Source organism: Callospermophilus lateralis, chromosome 6 (assembly GCF_048772815.1).
Source record: "Callospermophilus lateralis isolate mCalLat2 chromosome 6, mCalLat2.hap1, whole genome shotgun sequence".
Taxonomy (NCBI): Eukaryota; Metazoa; Chordata; class Mammalia; order Rodentia; family Sciuridae; genus Callospermophilus; species Callospermophilus lateralis.
The window spans coordinates 14900130-14924290 of NC_135310.1; the positions used below are offsets into that span (position 1 = coordinate 14900130).

At 38.7% G+C, this 24161-nt stretch overlaps 1 protein-coding gene across 5 annotated transcripts in view; it reads left to right on the forward strand.

Annotated features, from left to right (window-relative positions):
• Nucleotides 1-24161, forward strand: part of Syne1 (spectrin repeat containing nuclear envelope protein 1) — a 421786-nt gene that overhangs the window by 180439 nt on the left and 217186 nt on the right. For all 5 annotated transcript variants that reach the window (XM_076858120.2, XM_076858112.2, XM_076858113.2 and 2 more), the window contains 14 exons: nt 684-863; nt 3516-3666; nt 4122-4280; nt 4767-4949; nt 7471-7572; nt 10281-10484; nt 11497-11704; nt 12506-12618; nt 14210-14415; nt 15409-15564; nt 17822-18113; nt 18915-19087; nt 22021-22330; nt 23701-23865. In XM_076858120.2, the coding sequence (XP_076714235.2) occupies nt 684-863; nt 3516-3666; nt 4122-4280; nt 4767-4949; nt 7471-7572; nt 10281-10484; nt 11497-11704; nt 12506-12618; nt 14210-14415; nt 15409-15564; nt 17822-18113; nt 18915-19087; nt 22021-22330; nt 23701-23865 (2602 nt within the window). The remainder of the gene's footprint in view (nt 1-683; nt 864-3515; nt 3667-4121; nt 4281-4766; nt 4950-7470; nt 7573-10280; nt 10485-11496; nt 11705-12505; nt 12619-14209; nt 14416-15408; nt 15565-17821; nt 18114-18914; nt 19088-22020; nt 22331-23700; nt 23866-24161) is intronic.

The following is a 24161-nucleotide window of genomic DNA, read 5'->3' on the forward strand; positions in this document are numbered from 1 at the left end:
CAACACCTGCCTGCAGCCACTCCACATTGGGAATCAAGGGGATACCACATGTGCCCTTGCCGTACACTCCACAGTATGGTACCAGTGTGAAGATGAGCCAGTAGTTACCTCTTTGTGGTCACATTTTACAAATGCCTAAATATTATTAGGGGTAAAGAAACATGATCATTTTCTCATGGTAATCTTTTCAATCAAGTAGGACATTTAAGTTCAAAAATAGATATTTTCCACAGAACTCAGGAAAGCTAGTTATGTTTTGGATGAAATAACTATAATACTTCCATGTCCATTATTCTCCTGGGTTGGACCTCATGCACAGAAGTTTATTTTGTTTGTTTGTTTGTTTGTTTTTGCATGACCTTGTAATCCATATTCACCTACCTTGAGCACAGGGTTAGCCTTAAAAGTCTTATACCTCCAAAACCAAATAGAAAATTCAAGCATAACAGAAGATGGAAAGAAAATACAATGCTCTTCAGTGTTTTCTGAGGTACAGTGTCAGTCATAATGCAGATTTAACTTTAAAAGCATCTTCATCAGTGGATATGCATTAATTTTCTTGCTGTGTTAAGTTCTTCCAGCTATTAAGCTGCATGCTTTCTGGACTCATCATGTGCTTACAAAAAGTAAAATTAGTTCAGTGCCTTAATAGATCAGCAGTGAAACCATGTTTTAACTCACAGGTTGAGAGTGTTCAATCAGTTAGAAGATGAATTGAATTCTCATGAACATGAGCTATGCTGGTTGAAAGACAAAGCTAAACAAATCGCCCAGAAGGATGTAGCTTTTGCACCTGAAGTCGACAGAGAGATAAACCGCTTAGAAGTCACCTGGGATGATACCAAAAAGCTAATTCATGAAAAGTAAGTAGAAATGTCCCAGTTTTACTTTCAATCTCCATAATTTTGTGACATTAGGCCATTACCTAGAGATTTGTGATGATAGGATTATGAGTTGAATACCTTGCTCATGTTCATAGGTATTCTATATCCCTTTAGTAACATTAAAAAAATTTGTCCTACGGAGCTTTATCAAGGATGTTGAGATAACGACATTCAGAATTCAATGCTTTAAAAGTAGTTGTCAGGGTTGGGTTGTAGCTCAGTGGCAGAGTCCCTAGCATGTCTGAAGCCCTGGGTATGATTCCTAGCACCATAAATTAAAAGTAGTTATCAACAATTACAAAGTGCTTGGATAAGTCTTAACTTCTGATTTTCTTTTTGTTTTGTGTAATTTTACTTGTTTGCATTTGAGCTATAATTAAATACAATAAAATTCACCCTTTTTCATATACAATTCTATGAATTTTGACACACTCACATGTTGTATAATCATCAAATGTCATGGTAACTGTTCTCCTACCTGAAAAAAGAAAAAAAAAAATCCTTGATGTCTTATTGTAATTGATATCACTTCCTTTTGTCCAGTTCCTCACAACCATTGGTCAGACTTGTGTATATGTAGCTTCGGCTTTTTTCAAAATAACATAGAAATGGAATCATATATAATGTAATGTCTTGAGTCTGACTTTTATTTTTACATAGCAAAACATAATTGTGTATATATCCTTGCTTTATTCTTTTTTAATAGCTAAATATTCCATTGACTGGCTGTTCCACAGTTTTTCCGTTAACTAGTATATGGATAACTTCCAGTTTGAATGATTATAAATGAAGCATCTATTAACATTTACGTTCAAGTTTTTATTTATACATAAATTTTATTTCACTTGGCTAAATATTTAAAAGTGGGATTGTGTTACATGGTCAAGTATATTCTTATAAGGAACTGCCAAACTATTTTCCAAAATGTTAGCACCATGTTGCTCTCAAACATGTCAGAGATTTCTAGAAGCTCCACACCATTTGTATCACTTGCTATTGTCAAGCATTTTTCATTTATTTGTTTGACATTCTAAAAGATATATAGAAATATCTCATTGTTTTTAATTTTATATTTCCTGATTACTAATGATATTGAGCATGTTTTTGTGTTATTTGCCACACACACATACACACACATGCTTATGTGCAAACTAGTGCAACCATTCTGGAAAGCAGTATGGAGATTCCCCCCAAAACTGGGAATGGAACCACCATATGACCAGCTACCCTATTCCTCAGTTTATATCCAAAAGATTTAAATAAGCATACTATAGGGATGTAGCCACATTTTTAATATTTATAGCAGTATAATTCACAATAGCCAAGCTATGGAACCAACTTAGGTGCCCTTCAACAGATAAATGGATAAAGAAAATGTGATATATTTAATAAAATATGTATATGTTTATATACTATATATAAATATATATTTAACAAAAAAATATATATATATACATATGTATATATCAGAGTATTAGTCATAAAAAGCATAAAATTATGCTACTTACCAGTAAGTCACCAGAACTGGAGAACATCATGCTAAGTGAAATAAGCCAGACTTAGAAAGTCAAAGGTTCAGTGCCGCAGTCTGACTGGGCACAAAATCACGAGCCACTCACAGATTTGCAGATTCAAACAGCAATTCTTTATTCCCGAACTCACACCGGCCGTCTACAATCACGTTCTGGGGAAATCCACGTTCTCTGCCCAAATCCACCTCCTCTGCCTCCCCAAAACTCTCTCTAAATCCCGGGAGAACTCAAGGGGAACTCAGGCAGCAGGATACGCCCTATTCCCAGCAGGAATAATCTTAAACCTGGAACCGCCCTAACCGCCCTGGTCCTTGAGCAAGGTCACCTTACCTGCAATGTTACTGCAAAATGTCCTATTTCCACGAGTCCTTCCACTAAGCAACATGGGGTACGCTGGCAAGGAAATTGTCATACCTACTTGGCTAATGGCTCCCAGCAGTCCAGTGTTTTCTATGATATGGGAAGCTAGGCCAAAGGGGAAAAGAAAAGAAAAGAGGGAGAAAAATACCATAAATATATAAGAGATATCAGTGGAGCAGAGGAAGGGGACTGAAGGGGAGGGAGAGGGATGGGAAGAGGGAGGAAAGATGCAGTGACCCTGACCAAACTTTCCTATGTATATATATGAATATATCATAGTGAATCTCACCTTCATGCTCATAAGAATTTTAATTATTGAGCTGTGTTTTTATTTGCTTTGTTTTTGTTTTGCTTTTCCTTCTTTTTTGCCCCCAATTTATGCCCTTATGAAGTAATTGAAACACCATGAAAACATTTAAAAAAAACAAACATTGAGTGACTCAATCTAAGTAAGTTGGAATTGTCAACAACATGTGCTGTTGCTTGTTTATCATTGAGTTCTCAGATTTTATTTTAATGCCGGTGTGCTTCCTTTATTCATAAAGAACATATTGGACATTATTAAACATTAGTGTTAAGTAGCATTAACCAGCAATAGCAGAGGAAAAATGTGATTTTCTCTTGGTTCCAGCATCTGCCCGTGGATACTTGCACATAGTGAAATACCAGGTCCAATCCTAAGGAACTCTTGTCCTTCCTAATGTGATGCTAAATGATACATGTTCTTCTATTATTGTAGCCAGGGTCAGTGCTGTGGACTTATTGATTTGATGAGAGAGTATCAGAACTTGAAGTCAACTGTGTCTCAGGTCCTAGAAAGTGCCAGCAGTGTCATTGTGACCAGAACTACCATAAAAGATCAAGAGGACCTTAAATGGGCTGTTTCTAAGGTAAAATTCAAATGCATTTATTTTGATATTACTACTATCTTCACCACCATTAATACCACTACCACCAAATGAGTAGTTTTGCTTCTTATAGAACAATTCTCTGAACAGTTTTTTTGTGTGTGTCAGTTCATGTAGATATAGGTAATTTCTGCTAACAGCACAATTTTTTTTCCTAGGAATGCTGATATCCTAGGATTCTAATAATTCAAGAAGCGATATTTTATACACACACACACACACACACACACACATACACATACATAGTGTGTGTGTGCATCTGTGAGTGTGTGTGTGTGTGTGTGTGTGTGTGTGTGTGTGTGTAGAGAATGGGAGAGTTAAATAATACCACTAATTTCAGAATAAGGTCAACCATGAATTAAATTTCTCAGAAGCAAATGGCTTTAAACTCTTATCACTGGTGATTTTGTTAATAAAGGAAACATTTATGTCCACAGCATGAATCTGCCAAGAATGAAATGAATTGTAAGCAGAAAGAATTGGACAATTTTACCAGTAAAGGCAAACACTTGTTATCTGAACTGAAAAAAGTCCACAGTAGTGATTTCGCCTTGGTGAAAACAGACATGGAAGGAACCGTGGACAAGTGGCTGGATGTAAGACCTTTGCTGTAGGAAGAATATTTAGCAATAATACTGTGATATGCAGTCTGTTGCTGCCAACGGTATTTCTTTATATTATAAATGTGCTCAAATTTAATGTCCATTCCTGTTCCTCAGCATTACAAATAATAGTGCTAATTGTTTTACATTGAACAATAAATGCAATAGATGGACCCCAATCCTGTGGAATTCAACCTCATAGTGAATTATATTTTTGTAGATTTCAATAGACCTGTAGCCATTCGTATCCCAATTTATGAATGAAAATTGAGTATCTCAGAAATTCAAACAACTCTCCAAATGACAGAATCAATCAATGTATTGATTGGCATTTGCTTGAATCACATGTGCTAATTAGCTTACAATAATTTTGGTTAAACTTTGTGAGAATATAATTTTCTAATTAAAAAAGCATTCATCAGGGATGAGTCCTTGAAAGCCTCATACTATCAATGACACGGCTTCTCTTTTCTGTCCTAGGTATCAGAGAAAATTGAAGAAAGCATAGATAGGCTGAGGGGCGGCCTGTCCATTTGGGAGGATGTACTTTCAAGTAAAGATGAGATCGAGGGGTGGTCCAATAATTCTCTTCCACAGCTGGCTGAAAATATCAACAACCTGAACAACAGCCACAAAGCTGAAGAATTTCTTAGAGAATTTGAGGTAAACTCACTATGCCTACATATGGAGCTGGGGGTACATCATTGTCTTGAATGTGAGAAAGTGGAGTCTTTTCTCAGTTCGTTCTTCTCAAAGACACATAAGAGAATTACAAAACTCGCAACTCTCTTCTGCTATTTACTCAAAATTTTAATCAGCTCTGGGTAAGAGATTTTTTGTGCATTTCTATCATTTCTTATTTAGGGCCCTTTTTAGAAGTATTTATAGAAAAACAGAAGTCTATAAAATGTATAATTTTCTAGTTTTTCTGAGAATATGACGCCTTCCCATTTGAAAACCAAATTGGAAGTATTTGAATATGTAGTACCTATTTTTTTTTTGTTCAAGAAAAGAAAAGAAAAAGAAAACATGTTTACTACCTGCTTACAATGTGCTTGGTACTTACAATATGTTTGGTACTTGCTTCTTCTACTTCCTCTTTGGAAATAGAAGAAAATTGGAGAGTCAGATGCTTCAGGCTTCCAAGGCAAGTCTCTGACCTTCTGAAGGTTTAGTAACTAATTTATTTAAAATTCATTATATTTCCATTTATTGCATACATTTATTCAGAATTCATCAAATTATTAATGAATGTCTACCTTATATCAGGAAATGTTTTAGTTGCTGAAAATTTAATAGTAAACAAAGTCCCTACCTTTGTGGAATTTGCATTATTTACATTACAATATATGTTATGTGTGAAATGCCAAGTACTAGCTGGGCTAGGATAAAAATTTAAGCAGGATAAGAGGAAATAGAGGAAGGAAAGATACCTATTTCACAAAGCATGCAGCTGACTGTACTCTTGGTAACAACAGTGAATATTCCCATTGAACACTTGTATCTGGCACCATACACAGGAATTGGCAGATAAGTAAATGAATAGTCGCCGTCTGAAAAAATATAGGAAAATGAAAAGTATTACCTAAGCTATTCTGTGATCTCTGACCCAAGCAATGTTTGATAGATTTTATAATCTTAATTTCTAAAGGCCGTCACAGCTGGAAGAAATTATGCAGATTAAAATAACCAGAAGTGAAGGGTACTGAGGTCTCTTTAGTTGCTATTGCTGATGTTAACATTACAGCTCAAATTGTGGTCTGTGCTGGATTCAATTTATAGCAGCTCAAAGAAGTTGATTGTTGAATTTTTAAGAATTTTGTAAGTCACTTTTAAAACTATTAAAATTGAGGGTGTAAATAAATGTGCAATTAAATAAATTCTATTTTAAAAGTTAATGAATACTCAAAATTTGTCCATCCCTCATTGTTCTACATATCACTATTATCTAGGTCCCTGAGTTATTGACATCTGTCCCATCTTTATCATCTATATCAGAGATGGTGGCAATACTGTGGAGTGATGTGCCACTGTGTGTATCTTGCAGGTCCCTGTGCAGTGACATTGTATTGTAGCTAGAAGTGGTGGTAAATGTTATGGCAGTATTTTTAGGGGGACCAGTTGTTGTCAGGCCAGTCTAGAATCTCCAAACTCAGAAATCCAGGGAGCCCATGTGCCTCAGACCTATGTTCAGTGTGACTAGGATCAGGCCCTTACAGATGGGTGGTTTTGCAGGTGACTGTCTGTGACATACTTGCTAACAGATCCTGTTTACTGGAACTGGCCATCACTCATCAGTGCCTTTCCTGCTGTAGGGTGCTAAGTGTGGGTCAGTAGATCGATTCCTTAATTGCCCATCTGGCTTCTGCAGAGGCTAGAAGGCCCTACAGTTAGTTCCCCATCTTACTGTGTAAGTAAATTACTTTCTGAATTCAGGACATCAGAAAGTTTGTTGGTGTCTACAAAGCACCAACATGCCATTTTTAACCTGAGAGGAATAATTTATTAAATGCTCCTTTGTGGTCCCAAATAACAAATGAAGTTTTTATAAGCATGTTTTTTTTCAAAAATGGTTCCTAATTGTTCTTTTTTTCTTTTCTGTGTTGGTGTTCGTGAAAAGAAAAAAAAAAAAAAAGAAAAGAAAAGAAAAAAAGGGGGGGGATAAAATATCAGTTGTCAATGTCCCAAGTAATCCAGTTTCTGCTTTAATAGTCTGACAATGTCTATTTGAAATGTTTCTGCATATTACATATCTATTATATATTATCTACAACCACTAGGCACTCTTGCTGTGTATTTGCTTTGAAATGCTTCTGGAAGAGTTTAATGCTGCCATAGTAACTGGTAAAATAGTCCTCTCAACGAATATAGGACAGCCCATTGGAAATCCCCGCTGACTCAGGGACTGTGGTCAGTGTTTAAATTTTTCCAGGAGCTTTTATTCTAATAAAGGAGGGTAGGGAGAAGGAAACGTTTTGTGTACTCCCTTACATGCCAACTGAATGATAACTGGAACTTTGTCCACATTCATAAGTAATAGCATCCCTCAGAAAATGAAACAGGGCTTTTTTTACACAGCTTAAAGTTGGTATCTTGGCAGTTCTTGAAATTGTGAAATGCTAATTACAGCACATCAGCATTTCTGATTAGTTGTGCTTTTCCCCTGTGTCTTTTATGTTGGTAGTCTGAAGTTAAAAACAAAGCACTGAAATTGGAAGAACTGCATTCCAAAGTTAATGCACTCAAAGAATTAACTAAAAATCTGGAAACACCACCAGACCTTCAGGTAAGCACTCAAATCAGATGTAATAGTCATGGGATAGGAGTCTCTCTCTTGTATTCTCCTCTCTCAAAAAAATAAAAAAATTATATCTCTCCTCATGTTACCATCATCATCATAATTTCAAGCAAACATGTTGCCTTTATCTTATGTGGGGTTAAATATTAATGTCTATGGAATTCCTTGTGCCAATGTTAATGTCATGTTTCCAACTCAAGTATTATATGAGTAGTTCTTCATTCCTTAGTAAATTTTGGAAGCATCATCAGCCAGTTTTTCTCATGAACCATCTTACATTAGACAGGAACAGAACTCCTTTTATGAATATTGATGTTCTTATTGATATTTTTCTAATTCATTTGGTCAATAACTGGGTTTGAAGGGGTCATCACTAAAAAAATCTCCCTACATGACTCTTAGAATGGCACAAACTCACAGGAACCTAGAGTAGGTGACAGGGTGGAGCAGGGCTGGTCAGGAAACCTGGGCTACCTCAGTGCCTAAGCCCATCCTAGTAGGTCTCTTTGGCTCCTGGCATAGGTTCTGCTGTACCCCTGAACCTCTGTTCTTGCTGCTGCTCTCAGGGACTTCCTCTACCTTGTCTTCTTGTTCCCTTGTCCTTGACTTGCTCCTTCTCACTAACCAATCACTACCACACTTTTGCTCTCATTTGAGACTGCATGTCCACAACTCGGTACCATGTGGGTTGATGACCCATGAACAGAACGGTAGACATTTCATTGGTATTAAGAAGCAAAGGAGGTGCTACTTATATTCAAACTAAAAAGGAGCTGTGTAGTCACCTCCTCTGAAGATATCAATGGCAACAGGTGGACTATGCAGAGAAGACTGAGCCTGGATTTTCGGAGCAAGCTACAGTTCTACTCTTCTCTTTCTCTCTGTCTCATGCACTGTCTCACACACACACATCTCGCCTGCAACCTGCACTGATGAGATGAGCTGGGTTCAGAAGAGCTGGCTGCAACATTAAGCTAAGAAAATGGTGAGAAAGCACAGGACACAGAAGTAATTTTCTTATCGAGGGAAGGACAGCTTTTTGACCTTCAGGGGCAGCTTCCACAATGGAAGGTGCTAGAAGGCACTGGAAAGAGAGTGTGCACCTGGAATCCCTTTATTTTTATGGGGGTGGACACACAAAGGAGTTTTGATAGAATGTTCTTCACCAAATAAGTCAGAGGATAAGGTTTCAAAGGGGGGTTGTCCAATCCCATTGGGTAATGCCTAAGTCCAGCACTGAAGCAAACTTCTTTGCCAAGCGAAGGTGAAGAGCATTTGATTTGCACAGGACATGGAGTGCAATGCCAGACTGACTCCCCCTTTACTCAAGGTTGAGAGGGGATGCTTAGCTCATGGGTAGGCGGCCTACCTGCCCCCACCCCCCCCACACACCTATGTATATGAGAGAAGAGCTGTGGAGTGCCTTAACTTGCCTCAAGTGTAGGCAGAAGATTTCAGTTGTCCCACCTAGGGAACAGGATTTTGTTCCCTGCTGCTAGCAGATTCCAGAATTTAGTTCTAACCCTGATACAGACTGGATAACTTAATATATCTGTGGAAGGAGAAGTGACTGGTGCAGCCTGCATCCAAGAGGTAGCTGGGGGTGAATGCCAGAGTGTGATCTCCAGTCCAGAAGAGAGTCAGGAAAAGAGAGAAAAGGAAGAATGCACCAGGTGAGGGCATCTTAGGTTAGCTCAGAAGGCCATCTGGTGGGTGAGCAGACCTCAGCATCCACAAGTTAAAGAGATGGCACAGGCTGAAGGAGACAGGAAGGAGGCAGAAGAGAGCACGCTAGTGCATCCCAAGAACTTAGTGGGAGGTCTCAGAAAGAAAGGGAGTCTCAGGAAAACCCACAGAACCAGGCCTGCCAGAGAAGGAGTGAGTGTGAAACTCAGGTGACAGCTCACAACAGGTGTCACATGTTTCATAACCCCATGCCCACTTACTGCCACCCAAGCCTGCATGGGGTCAGAGTCTTAAAGGTGGGGAAACGGAGTGAAGAAAGAGAAGAAGAGCTCTCCTCTATGGGCTTCTTGCTTATATCAAGTTTGAGTTAGGAATAAGGAATAAAGCCTTGAATTTAAATTCAAAGCTTTGATTTTCAAACAAACCTGAATCTCTCGATTATGGAATTAATCATATTTTGCAATTTACAGTGACTGTAAGTTCTTTTGTTTACTAAAGGGGCTGACAAAGTCACTTCTTCTGAAATACATCATCCTGGGAGAGAATGTATTCAGCCCTATTGGATCACAGGGAAAGTGGGATCCAACAAGAAAAGTGCCTTATCCTACAATCCTATAGGGTGTGGGCCCTGCATAGAGCTCCATTTGGACAGGAAGTGTGTGAGGGCTCCTTAGAACTAAGCAGGGTTTTGGTTGCCTCCTCAGCAACTCTGGGTAGACCTAGCTCAGCTTTCAGAGTGAGCTCACAGGTTCCCTGGAACCTCAGTCAGACCGCCACTTTAACGTCCAGCATTAACCACAGTCCCTACTCTTTCCAGTTTCCCATCTCATGATATGTCTGGCACCCCATGCTCACTAATTTTCCCTCTTGGAAGAGGCATATTAGCATTGGAGCAGCTTCCACGGTGAGGCTTATGTGTTCTTGACAAAGCTGCACATTAACAGAATTCCTGCAGAATGAGTGTGCCTTTGGTCTTCACAGATTTTAATGAAATCTTGCTTTGTATTTAGTTTATAGAAGCAGACTTAAGGCAGAAACTGGAGCATGCCAAAGAAATAACCGAAGAAGCCAAAGGAACCTTGAAGGATTTCACTGCTCACAGTACACAAGTGGAGAAGTTTATCGACGACATCACAGCGTGGCTGGCAAGAGTGGAGGAGTCACTGAGGAGCTGCGCCCAAGCGGAGACTTGCGAAGGGCTGAGGAAAGTGAAGGTGGGTAAAAACCATCACTGAGCATTTGCACTCCTGTGTTGTGTTGACTGTGATAAAAAATATAACATCTGCTTTCAATCATCCATCTTACTGCTGTGACCGACTGATTTATAATACTGGACACAGCAAAGTAATAAATCTGTGAAGAACTGAATGAAGGCATTAAGAAATCAAAGACGAATCTTCTAAAATCAGAAAGCATGCATTGCTGAACGGTTCATTCATAGGCTCTGTGTGTGTGTGTAGATATTGTTAAAGATATATAATTTTTTGGCAAAGAATGAAGACCATAGAAAACAATTTGACATTCTATCCATTTTCAAGCTCAAATGCTAGATGTTTCTTTCATCACTTAATCATTTTTATGGTCAATGTGACTGCTTTTATCCAAAGAATGCTATAATTTTGACCAAAAAAGCAAGAAAACGTTCCAGTTCATTGTCATCTGTCCATATTACTAAGGGCTTTCTTGTTTTGTGTAAACGAAGTGTGTTATTTGCCTTCTCAATAGGAGTAGCCTGTTCTCTGTTGGTGTATTTTCTTTCTATACTTGAGGCTAAGGACATAATATTTTAAAATTAAACTACTGGTACAATTCATGTAGCCCGTGACCCTGAAACAAAACTCAAGTGGTCCACTGAAGAATGTGAACTTGTAAGTTTTTTCAAAAGTGATTCAAGCCAAGATCATGGGCTAAAATTCATAAGGTCTATTCAATTAGCTTGAAATCCTAGACTACAATCCACATTCTGGCCACTTATCAACAGCTCTTTGTTACCCAGGAGAACTGAAAAATTTTATTAATGAATCAATACATATCTATCATCACAATTATTTTTTTTAATCCCACCAACATATATATACTCCTGAGTGAATTTCAGCAGCAGCAAATTCAGATTTAAAAAAAAAAAAAATACCATGGTGGCATGATTGGAGTATTTCTCTTGAATGTGATGAATACTCTTGAAATATAATTTTATTATATGTTATACTTTCATATTTTATTCTGTAGGATATACAAAAAGAGCTTCAAAGTCAGCAGAGCAACATCAGCTCTACCCAGGAAAACCTCAATAGCTTGTGCCGCAAGTACCACTCGGTGGAGCTGGAGAGGCTGGGCCGGGCCATGACAGGGCTGATAAAGAAGCAGGAAGCTGCCAGCCAGTTGTGCTCCAAGACCCAGGCCAGCCTGCAGGATTCCCTGGAAAAGCATTTCAACAGTGAGCATTGAGGGGCCTTAATATGAACGGTTATTTAGGAGAAAGATTCCAAACCAAATGCTGCTTAGAAATTGACAGGCAAAAGTGTGAGGGAATTTTGCAGAAGGTCCATTTTAAATCCATTTGTGCTTTGAGAGTGGAGCAGCAGATGTGCTCTGTTGGGGGAAAGCAGGAGTCCACCATTTTGATGATTCTGAATTTGATCTGGGTTTTCTACATAGGGTCTATGTACGTGAAAAATCACTTGTGCTGTTCAGATGGTCAGCGGCCACTGCTCAAATAACTATGGACATTTTTTATGCTAGAATGAAGTAATAATAAGCTTAGATGTCAGCAAAGACCATACAGTGACTGTTATAGAGTCCAGGAAATTGCCAGTTATGACTCCTTCTGCTCCTGCTTCCGCATGGCTGTGCCTAGGTTGGGATGTGCATGCACCTGGTTCTCTGAATTGGCTTGCTGGAAGGAGTAACTGGTTCTTCCCTGTGCATGCAAATAGCTCCAACTCTCCAGAGCATCTGTCCCCTTGCCCTGTGACATGTTCTTCATCAGGTGAAAGAAAAGGAATGTAAGTCAGGCATTCCAGGAAGACACACTGCTTTTTCAGCCTCTTGTCTGACTCTGCCATGAGCAGTCATGGTTGTAAATCATATTGTATTATTTCTACATTATCACTTTCTTTTATGGAATATTTTCTGAGACACAATGAGATGGGAGGGAAGACAGAGGTAATTCATTGTGGTAATCCTGGAAGCTCATTTAGTGTTTGGGATTTATTCCTTTTTTTGTTGCTTTCAAAAGATTCTATGCGGGAATTCCAAGAATGGTTTTTGGGAGCAAAAGCAGCAGCCAAGGAATCATCTGATAGGACTGGCGACAGCAAAGTCCTGGAGGCAAAGCTCCAAGACCTTCAGGTAGGAAAGACCTTCAGGTAGGAAACCGGGCACCTTCACCTACCCCCCCAACCCATGCTGCGCTCAGGTGCCTCAGGTTAGCCTGAAGCCTTGTCTTTGCCCACCTCATATTATTTTAGCCCATCTTTTCTTCTTCCCTAACACAATTGTACTTACTGAGTCAGAGCAACATGAAAAGGCACTGAGGAAACCAATCCAGAGCATTTCTAGATCCCTTTCCTCTCCATTTTTAGCCTGTTAACCATTCTTTGGATTTTATTCAAAATGAAAGCTCATTTTAATTTTCATAGTAGTAAAAGTACAAATAATTGTACCTATTTTCTGTCACTGTCATGCTAAGAGGGTTTTTATTTGTTTTTTAAGAAGACAAGGGCTTGCCAGGTGCAGTGGCACAAGCCTACAATCCCAAAGGCTCAAGGGGCAAGAAAATCGTTCAGCTCAAAGCCAGCCTCAGCAATTTAGCAAGACCCTAAGCAACTTAGTGAGAACTTTTCTCTAAATGAAATATAAATGGATTGGGGATGTGGCTCAATGGTTAAGTTAATGGTTAACTCCTGGATTCAATTCCCAGTACCAAATAAATAAATAAATAAATAAATAAATAAAAATTACCCATGTCTTTTTTTTTTTTTTTTCTTTTTAAATAACTTGTGGTCTAAACCTGGAGTGGAATATATTCAAATTAAATAATGGCTATTACAGGTTATTTGTATTTTAGTGGCTACAAAAAATGTATGAATTCAGGAAGAAGAAGGTCAACATGAAGCAGTTAAGAAATGCCTTACAAAAGAATCAGTTCACAATAAGTTTTGAGCAAGTCTTCCAAGCAGCTAGTCTGAGCAAAGCACTATGTTAATTATTGTTAAAAATAATGTTGAAATTAACAAGGACCCTGAGGAATTTGAAAGATGATGAAAGTGATATCCCTAACTCATTATATTAGAAATCAGGGTAGGAAGATTGTTATAAGGAAAGGAAGCTGGTTTTACAGGAGATATAGTGAATTCAGTTGTGGAATTGACCCCTTTAAAGCTTGAGACACAGTGGAACTCCATGAAGAAATTTTGGAGTCACAATTGAAATGACAATTTGGAGCTCAGGGAAGAGGAACAGCTAGCCCTGAATTCTGGATTCTTTTGCTTTGTTGAAGCACAGTCATGCACAAATCTTCCAAGGAAGGGGTTCATACTAAGCAAGGCAGTTTCCATTCCTGAGGACCAGACATTCTGTGCAGGGTGAATCAGAGGGTAGGGGAGGACCCCCAGTGGCCAATCAATTACAAGAATGTCACACTTCTGTGTGAGAAGGTAGAACCTGTACTGGGTTAGGAACTGATAATGGGGAGACTCTGAGACCTTAATAAAAACCTCGTTTCCAGCTAGTCATTGTTCCCACTCTGTCCCAAGTTGTTCCCATGTCTAGTACTGGATTTCATGCCTAATTCTCACTCTATCCTTGTTAGATTTTTTTCCTTCAGGTTTTATTTATCTTCTCTTGCTTTACCAACTCAGCATTGTAATGAATGGTTCCATGCACCAGGATCTTTGAATATTAGCAAATATTTAGTATTATTATTGCTTCCTGAAAACAGAATATATTGGACTCAGTCAGTGATGGGCAGAGCAAGCTTGATGCTGTGACTCAAGAAGGACAAACTCTGTATGCATACTTGCCTAAGCAAATTGTCAGCAGCATCCAGGAGCAAATCACGAAGGCTAATGAAGAGTTTCAGGCATTTCTGAAGCAATGCCTGAAGGACAAACAGTCTCTACAAGACTGTGCTTCAGAGTTGGGAAGGTAGGTCATTCTAATAAATGAAGATTTTGTCACACACTGGATGTGTATCCAAAGACATAGATAAAATGCTATGTGAAAAGACAAAGAATAAAATTGTAATGAGCATTGACCTACTTTAAGTGTAGCTTCATTCTAGTGCAAAATGGGTTGCTCAGGCTCTGAAATTATCATTCAACTTCATTTTCTATGTAGGAAAAATGAATTATAAGTCCTAATAAATATGAAAGACATAATTGCATGTAATTTTTGTCTGTTAAGCTAACACAGATTATTAGAGCTTTGATATACCATTTTTTAATTATTCAAGATTTTTCCTAGTGTCCACTTTTCCTGGGATAGACTAATGGCAGAAAACAACTATTCAATTTTCTGGATTGTATTGCAGCAAGTAACATATGTCAGTGGGGTTGAAAATGAAACTAGAAGGAGAAAACTCTCTCATTACCCCAGAGACAAAGGATGTCAGTATGACTGAATTGCCTTTCCGGTGGCCAAGTTATTTTGCCTGAATCTTGTCCATGTTTCTTAGAGAGTGTTCATTGTTATCAAAATTTACAGCTTTTGTGCCAAATTCAAATTCCCCTAAGAAACAGAGACACAAAAACCACTCTCCTTTCTTTCCCCAAGGCTTCTGCTGTCCCACTTACCCACTGGCCCAATTCAAGGGTCTCTATAGTAAGATGAAAAGCTAAGTGCATGTTGACATGGGGAATATTATCTTATAGTCAATTACCAGCTATGAAATCAATTCAGCTGAGAGGTAATTTTTTTTCCTCTTGTAGCTCAAAAAAATACATATATGATGATTTTTTTATCATCACTTTGTTACTAGAATAAGACACAATTTGGACAGGCTTCTTGTTGAGTTGTCTTCTAACTTGAAAACTCATATAATCTTAATTGCTATATAAAATACACTGGACCTCAGCTCTTAGAATTTACCAGTATAACCAGCACATCAAAATTTCTCTAAGATATTTTCCTTTTCTTTAGCTTTGAGGATCAGCACAGAAAATTGAACTTATGGATCCATGAGATGGAAGAAAGATTCAACACTGAAAACCTGGGAGAGAGTAAACAGCACATTCCTGAGAAGAAAAATGAAGTTCATAAAGTTGAAATGTTTCTCGGGGAACTACTAGCTGCGAGGTATGGTGTAGAGATGGAATAGGTTATTCACTTGCTAACCTGTTTTGGTCTTGTGGGCTGGTTATTGGTTTGGTTATTGGGTGATTGCTTGGTTGGTTTCCGGTGATGATTTCTTTCATCTCTGAATGTCTAAAATCCAAAAGATCGTGCAGCATTCTTTATAGAAGTGTGGGATTCTGGAGAGAGTAAGATGGATGTAAGGAGTTAATTTGCATCCCAGGTCCATCTCCCTCTGCTCAGGAAATTTGACAGATCACTTATCACTGTAACTCCTGATGTTAGTCCTTGAACATTGTATAATAAATACTGTACCTTCCTCTATTGGATTATTTTGAGGATTATCAAAATATAAAGCTGGTGCGAAGAAAAGAAAACTAGAGATGCACAGCCACTGTAATAGACAAAAAATAATGATACAGATCTCAATTTCCATATATTCTTCACATTTTTCAGCCTCCAGTTCTATTGCCAGGACTAGATGCTAAATGACCTCAGGCTTGCTTGTTCTCACGTTCTTTCCCTCCAAATTGGCTGCTTCTTCAGATGATCCAAATGTACCAGGCTGGTCAATTGGGCTCTTGCTCTGGGTCACCAGCTTCTCTCACTTGCTCTTCCCAGTCTCTGGATCTTTTCATCATAATGTTCCTAATACCTCAAATATTCTGGGGAGAAGCCCTGTTTGAAAGTACACAGACCTGAGGCTTATTGTGTATTTATCATCCACTAAGCAATTCATCTTGTAGTAACAAGTGAAATATTTTGTCTTGAATTGTTCTTTAACTGACACTGTAGCTTAAGGAACTTCTTGTCTCACCAAAATATTCTAAGTGTACCAAGTGTCTTTTAGAGTAGGAATGTTGTATGACTCTTCATGTAGCTCAGGGTGACTCACAGGATGCTATTCACATAATAGTTACTCAGAAACAAAAGAATAGAGACAGTGGAGAAGGTACGCTTTAAGTTCTTCTTCTAGTATTCACAGAAATTTGTGTTAAGACATCTCCATACTTCTGTTTTTCCCTGATAGAGGTACTCTTAAGAATTACAAACTCGCTAGACTGGTGCTTACAGAGGCTTAAGGGTTAAGGGGGGAGATAAGGAGATGATGGTTGAAAGGCACAGACTCTCAGGAGGAATATGGGGTTGCTTTGTTTGCTTTCATTCTATTGAACAGCATGGTGAATATAGCTAAAAATAGAGCCTTGAGTATTTGAAAATTGCTAACAGAATGAATTTTACATGTTCTTACCACAAAAGGAATGCCAAGTATTTAGGGTAATAGATGTGTTAACCAGCTTGGTTTAGTTACCCTACACTGCCATCATAAGCCATAATGTCACTTTGTACCCTCTAAAGTTATATAGTTATAAATTGTCCATTTATGATTTTAAAAATAATGTAAATGGTTGGTTAAGAAGGAGGAGGAGAAAAAGAAGGACAGAAAAAGAAATCAGAGCTCTGTTGGCCTATAAAATGGGCTAACAGGCCACACCATGATTCTGTTTTTCCCTTGACCTTACTCACATAGCTCTGAAGCAAGCTGAGCACAGGGCTCTGGATACAGCAAGGAAACCAGGAGCAATCCTACAATGAAGGAAACTTTTTCTTTCAAACGTTGGGCTCTGCCCAACATTGTGTTGAGTCTTGGGATTAGGGGATGCAGTGGCCCTAGTTTTCTAGAGTGTCTGCTTCTGGACCAGACAGGAATATTAGGTGACAGCAAGACAAGAGCAGAGGGCACAGGAGGGGGTCTGCGTGCTGCTCCACCCCATCCTGGGGTGCCGTGGGCGTTGCTTGGGAACATGGGGCTGTGCATTTTAAGGGGCACCTAAGAAAGAAACAAGAGAGCAGAGGCATTCACAAAAGAGCAATCTCTACAGAACAACAGAGTATAGGGGCAATTTCAGGGTTTTCATGGTTAGAGTACTAAATAGGGATAGAAAGTTGCTAGGTGGAGAGGGAGCCATGGCCCATTCTCTGGAGTGAATTCCTGGTGAGGTGGTAGGCTACGTCACTGCTCTTTGGATGCAGCATGGTATAAATTGAATCACATGCCCCAGCACAGACACTGACACCACTAAGAGAGACCACACAAGAAGGCAAGCAAACAGCCCCATTCCCAGCATCTTCATTTTAAAAGTCACGTCAGCTGTGAGCTCTTGTCTGGTTCCTGCTCCAATGTCAACAATCATTTGTTACTCCTCTGTGCTCCAGAATGTTGGGATTAAAAAAAAAAAAAAAAATTCTGGTTTTTTAGAGACTCTCTGGATAAGCTTTCCCAGAGAGGGCAGCTTCTCAGCGAGGAAGGCCATGGTGCTGGGAAAGAAGGCCGCCTGTGCTCCCAGCTCCTCACTAGCTACCAGAACTTGCTCAGGATGACCAAGGAGAGACATCGGAACTGCCAGCTGGCCCTGCAGGAGCATGAAGCTCTGGAGGCAGCCCTGCAGAGTATGTGGTCCCGGGTGACAGACGTTCGAGACAGACTGGCCTGTGCCCAGAGCACTGTCGGGAGCAAAGAGACCTTGGAGAAACGACTGTCACAGATACAGGTACCTGCAGATGCTGATTGCTGCTGGAGATGAATCTGATCAGGGGTGCAAGTAGATCCTAATTGTTCTGGGAGCAGCATCAAATGAGGATTATGTGGGCAAAAATGGAGAACTCAGTACAACAAGTCATGGAGGGAGCCTCCCCTTCCCCCATGATGAAACATTGTTTTAGAGTGAGCTATGAATCTGTTTTTCATTTAATTTAATAAATAATCCGTCAACGCTGTTGAATACCAACTCCTCTTTAAGCCTTGTGCAAGCTGCATAGAAATGTGTGGGCCACAAATGAGTCCCTGTTTTCTAGAAGTTCATGTTCTAGTGGGAAAGACCAATGTGTAAATTGGTACTTGTGGTGCAGGGCATGTGTAGAAGCCATGACAGAAGGAAACAAATGTGTGTTGGGAGCACAGAGCAGACTTACCAACCCAACCTGTAGCCATGAAGGTGGCCCTGAAAGATAAGAGTCAGCCAGGCAACAGTGATAGGGCCATCTTAGATTTTTGGCAGGTGTGTCTTTATTTTTTAAAGAATTTCCTCTCACTCTTTGAAACCAATCAACGAAATTATCATTTCTGGGCTAGTGACCCAAATTTCTTAATAATTTAAATGGGAGTTGATGTTTCACTCCCAGGCGTCCCTGCCATCTCTAGCATGTGGGTATTATATGGCAACAGAGGCAAGAGTTGGTTCTTTTTGCTTTATGATAAGGTATCTCCTACCTTAAGTTTCGTGGCAAACAACTATTTTTAAAGTAGCAGGTCTTCATATTCTTACTGACAGATAGCCCTTCTTCCTTCCTAGGACATTCTCCTGATGAAAGGGGAAGGGGAAGTTAAGTTGAATATGGCCATTGGCAAAGGAGAACAGGCCTTGAGAAGTAGCAACAGAGAAGGTCAGAAGGCCATTCAGACCCAGCTGGAGACCCTGAAGAATGTGTGGGCTGACGTCATGAGCTCCTCTGTTCATGCTCAGAGGTACAGAGTCTGTTTCTGTGCTTATTCACCCAAATAAAATCCAGTGGCTTGGTAAAATGATGGAGCAGTGCTAAGGTATTGGTGGCTAAGTTACCAAGCATGGTATTTTAGCTAGTTGGGAGCTGCAGGTCTTCCCTATGTTGTGTTCCCCATGGGACAAAGACCAGCTTTTGTTTGCTAGCCTGTTTTGTTTTATTTCTAAAATAGCTATGTCTTCCTGAGTGTCTCTCATGGATTCTTGCATATAACACAGGTCAGGAAATACCTCCGTCCAAGTTATTCAAGCAAGGATATGTGGTTCTTCAGTAACACTGATCTTTTTAAAGAACATGCTGTAAATTACATTGTTGGCAATCACTGAGTTTAAGTATCAATCTATTCCACAACCCAAAGTAGTATTACCCACTGTGGGGTTGTAGGAAATGTGTGGGGAGGCTTTGATTGTCATAGTGACGGGGACATCCCAGGCATTTAGTGACTGAGGCCTAGAAAGATAACAGAGCATGAACCCTTCTCACAATTAAAAAATGAGCCCTTGAAGAATGCCTTTAGAGCCGTTGTAGCACCATATGATTTCACCCATGCAGAATCTAAAGTAGTTGAACTCATAGAAGTTCAGATAGAATGGTAATTATCAGAGGCCAGGGGAGAAGGGATAGAGAGGGATGGGAAGAGATTATTAGTGGGTACTAAGTTATAGATAGAAAGGAATGAGAAGCTCCAGGGTGCCATTGCACAGTAGGGTAAATACAGATAATGTTTATGTGCTCTATATTTCAATAAGTTTGAAGGAAATGCATTAAGAGTTTTCACCATATAGATATTATCAAGCACACACCTATAATCCTAGCAACTCAGGAGGCTGAGGCACTAGGACCACAAATTCAAGGCTAGCCTCAGCAAATTAGCAAGATCCTGTCTCAAAATGAAAAGAATGAGATGTATCTAAGTGGTAAAATGCTCCTGGGGGAAAAAAAAGAAATGATCCATGTTTGATAAGTTTAACCTGATTTAAACATTACACAATGTAAGCGTGTATTGAAATATCACATAACCCCATTGATATGTATAATCTTTGTTTTTATGTATTCATTTCAAAAATAAATTTAATTTAAATGAAAAGGAAAGGAAGGAAAGAAGGACGTCCCTGTACCAGATGCTGAAGAAGTAGAGAAGAGCTTGTTATACTAAGTGTGCTGTGGGGTGGTTTGGGGGCACTGGTGGTATTTAAGATAAATAATATAAAATAATAATATAATATATAATTAATAACCTGATTGACTTGTTGGAAAAATGACCATAAATCAGTATTATACTAAAACACAACCCAGGATCTATATTCTGAAGGTTATATATACTCAAGAAATGGGTGCTGAATATGGTCAGGTCATAGCAAATGGATGAACAGAAGATTAAAGTTCATCACAAAACAAATCAAAAAACACTGTTGCTCTCCACTGTTATGCAAACAATAAGCCATGGTTATGCCTCAAATTTGGGTGATTTTTTTTTTTTTTTTTGCTTTTTCCTTTGACATAATGCATAGCTGGTGATTCTCAAAGTAAGCAGGAGCTTGTATCTTGGTCATAGCTTCTACTCAGCAAAGAAAAAAAATATAGGTCCTGTCGGGTTTTTCTTAGTCCATAGTAGACATCTGGAACATAATTTAGACTTCCCAACGCTTGACAATGGACTAGCTTCATGAAATTTAATAAGAATGTGAGTGAATATATTTCAGATGCAAGTGTTTGAATAAAATGATAAATACAAGAAGGAAAATTAGATTTTGACTCCGTTTTTTCAGCAAGAACTTTAATTTGACACCTATGTATTGAGAAGAAGTAATGTTCTAATTATTATATTAACATAATGAAAACAAAATAATTCTTGCCATCCCTGAGCTCAGAGGCTACATTCTGGAAAACTGAGCTTGTGTTACTAAGAGGTTTCAAAAGACACTGTGATACTGTAGAAAAATGCAGGTCTGGGTGGCTTCTGGAAAGGTGACATTGATTTGGACTTGAAGGTGTATATGCTGAGGTTCTTATTGAAGCAATAGGGGCAGTTTGAGCAAATGCTGGAAGTTTATTAAGTGATCCTAGGGTTGATTCAGGGAGGCTGGGGAAGTCACAGAGGATGACTTTAGAATAGCTTGTGGGGCTGGGGTTTACATTAGTGGTAAAGCACTTGCTTAATATGCATGAGGCCCTGATTTCATCCTTAGCACCCCAAAAAGAGAGAAAGTGAGAGAATGGTCTGTGAAGCTCGTTGATGGAGGGCTTTTCTAAATGCCAGTCTGGAGAGCCTTTTATTTGATTTTCTGGAGAACTAGTACCAGGCAATTATATTAGTGACTATATTTCTTATAAATACATTGAACCTTCATTTTTTTTTCACACATGTAACATAGAAGCACTGATTATTTGTGTGTGTGTGTGTGGGGGGGTGTTCCTAAATGAAAACCAATCTAATGATATTTTTTACCCAGGAAGAATACCTTGAGTTTTGATATATAACCAGAAGACAATTACTATCTGATTTTAATAAGATAAACTAAACCCAAGGATATTAGCAATTGATACATACCACCTAGGATTTAACTGATGTTTCAGCTCTGAGTTTTCACAACATAACATGTAAATTCAGATATTCATTTAAGACAATTAGCAGTTGTTAAAAAAAAAATCTCCAGATGTGTGTATGACTATAGCTTCTTACTTCAAATTTTAGCATAGATTTACTTGGTTTAAAGGAACTGTGCCCTGGGTTTGATGGATCAGAAAAGCAGGTTTCTCTCTGTGCTCAAAAGAGACATTATCATCACTTACAGTGGCATGCAATCAAATAGTTTAGATGGAATAGTGACTTTGTGATTGGGTTTGGGTGGTATTAACAAGGCAACTAATTCTTACGACACGTGCCATTCATTCCAGCACTCTGGAGTCTGTGGTTAGCCAATGGAATGACTATCTAGAGAAGAAAAGCCAGTTGGAGCAGTGGATGGAATCCATGGATCAAAAAGTAGAACAGCCCTTACAGCTGCAGCCAGGGCTGAAAGAGAAATTCTCTCTGCTGGACCACTTCCAGTCCATCGTGTCGGAGGCGGAAGATCGTGCGGGAGCGCTACACCACCTGGCCGCCAAGTCCAGAGAGCTCTACGAGAAGACACAGGATGAGTCTTTCAAGGAGACAGCTCACAAGGAGCTGAAGACACAGTTCCATGACATAACCACTGTGGCCAAGGTTAGTGTAAGGTTAGCCAAGAGACAGCTTCACAGCTCAGGTGCAGGATAAGTGTGGATTAAAATCCTGGAGAATTGGCTGCTCGGTGATGGCTTGTGTGTTTAGTAGCTAATAGAACAAAAGGATCCTTTCTTACCTGGGAATGCCATGTCTTTTTTTTCTTTCTAATTTTGGGATTATTCTGTATTTTTTGACCTATGTGTTGCTAGTCGAGTCATCTTCATTCTTTGTAAAGTCAGTGTTTAAATTTTTTTTTAGCTCCACACAGTGGTAATCCTAGACCAGGAGGCAGAAGCAGTAGGATTGCAAGTTTGAGGCAAGCCTCAGCAACATAGCCAGACAGCAATTTAGTGAGGCTTAAGCAACTTAGTCAGACCCTATTTCAAAATAAAAAACTCAAAGTTCTAGGAATGTAGCTCAGTTGTAAAGTGTCCCTGGGTTCAATCCTAGCACCAAAAACTAAATGAATGAATGACTGAATAAATAAATAAATAAATAAATAAATAAAAATTTCTTGTTCTCTTGACTGTTGCATTAAATGCAATTTTACTTCCCAGGTATCAGTTATATAAAAAGTATTATGTTCATTTCTTAATAAACACTAAATTTCTCTGTTCTCCAAAATATAGGCTACTTTGTATATTATAAATATTTTTCAATTTTTTACATGAAACTTTATTTTAATCTGTGATTTTTCTTTTGTGCATTAGTGAATATTATAAAAATTAACAAAGAATTTTGTTTGATTTTGGAAGTCTGTCTTATTGATACTACAACTATTTAGATATTTATTCTTCTTTACTTTTATCTGGGTAATGATTAAGACATATGACTCTGGTTTCAGAAAACCCTGAGTTTGATTGTGACTGGCACTGTTTGGATGTGTGACATTGGGCATGCTTCTTAACCTCTGTAAGCTTGAGTAACCTTTCCTGTGTAATGAAGATAGTGATGTGTCCCCATCACAGGGCTGTATGAGGATCTGGTGGGCTAATGCACTTAAAGAATGCTATTTGTCAAGCTAATCTGAGTGTGCTTCAATAATAAGAACAGGTATTATAGTAACTGATTAAGTGGGTTGCTAGGGATATAGGCCAACATTTATTAAGCATAGATTCTTAGCTAAGCTACAAAAGAGTAAACTTATATGAAAAATGGTTGTTTCCTCAAAGCAGTTCAGTTCAGGCTTTGAGAGTTTTTTGGTTTTTTTTTTAAGATAACAAACTTGGAGAAAATTTAGGAATAAAAATGAAGTCTTCTGAGATACGTTAAGAAACTTCTATCAGGCCTATCATCTTATGTGATTTCATGTTCTTAATAAAAATTACAGCTAAAGTGGCCTTTTTTTTTTTTTTTTTTTTGTCTGCCAGGAAAAATTGAGGAAAGTGGAAGAGATTGTGAAAGACCATCTCATGTACTTGGATGCCGTCCAGGAGTTCACCGATTGGCTCCACTCAGCAAAGGAAGAACTTCACCGGTGGTCAGACATGTCTGGGGACTCATCAGCCACCCAGAAAAAGTTATCAAAAATTAAGGTCAGAAAATGGACAGATATCATACCACACTGTTCCATGGGTTCTTGAGTACAGACAGCCTACTTGGGATAAGGATTGGGTGGATAAGATTCTGTTGTTGAAAGTGTCTCCTGGTTTTGGTTGGTATTTTTTGTTTTACACCTCAGTCATTCTAAACATAGATGAGATTTAAAAAAATAATAATAATTTTAAACTAGTGAGCAAAATGTAACATTACCTCTGTGTTTTTCTGTGTGCAAATGTTCTTATTGCTATCCTATGAGAGTCTAAGAAGCATATGCCAGCCTGCTGGGCTG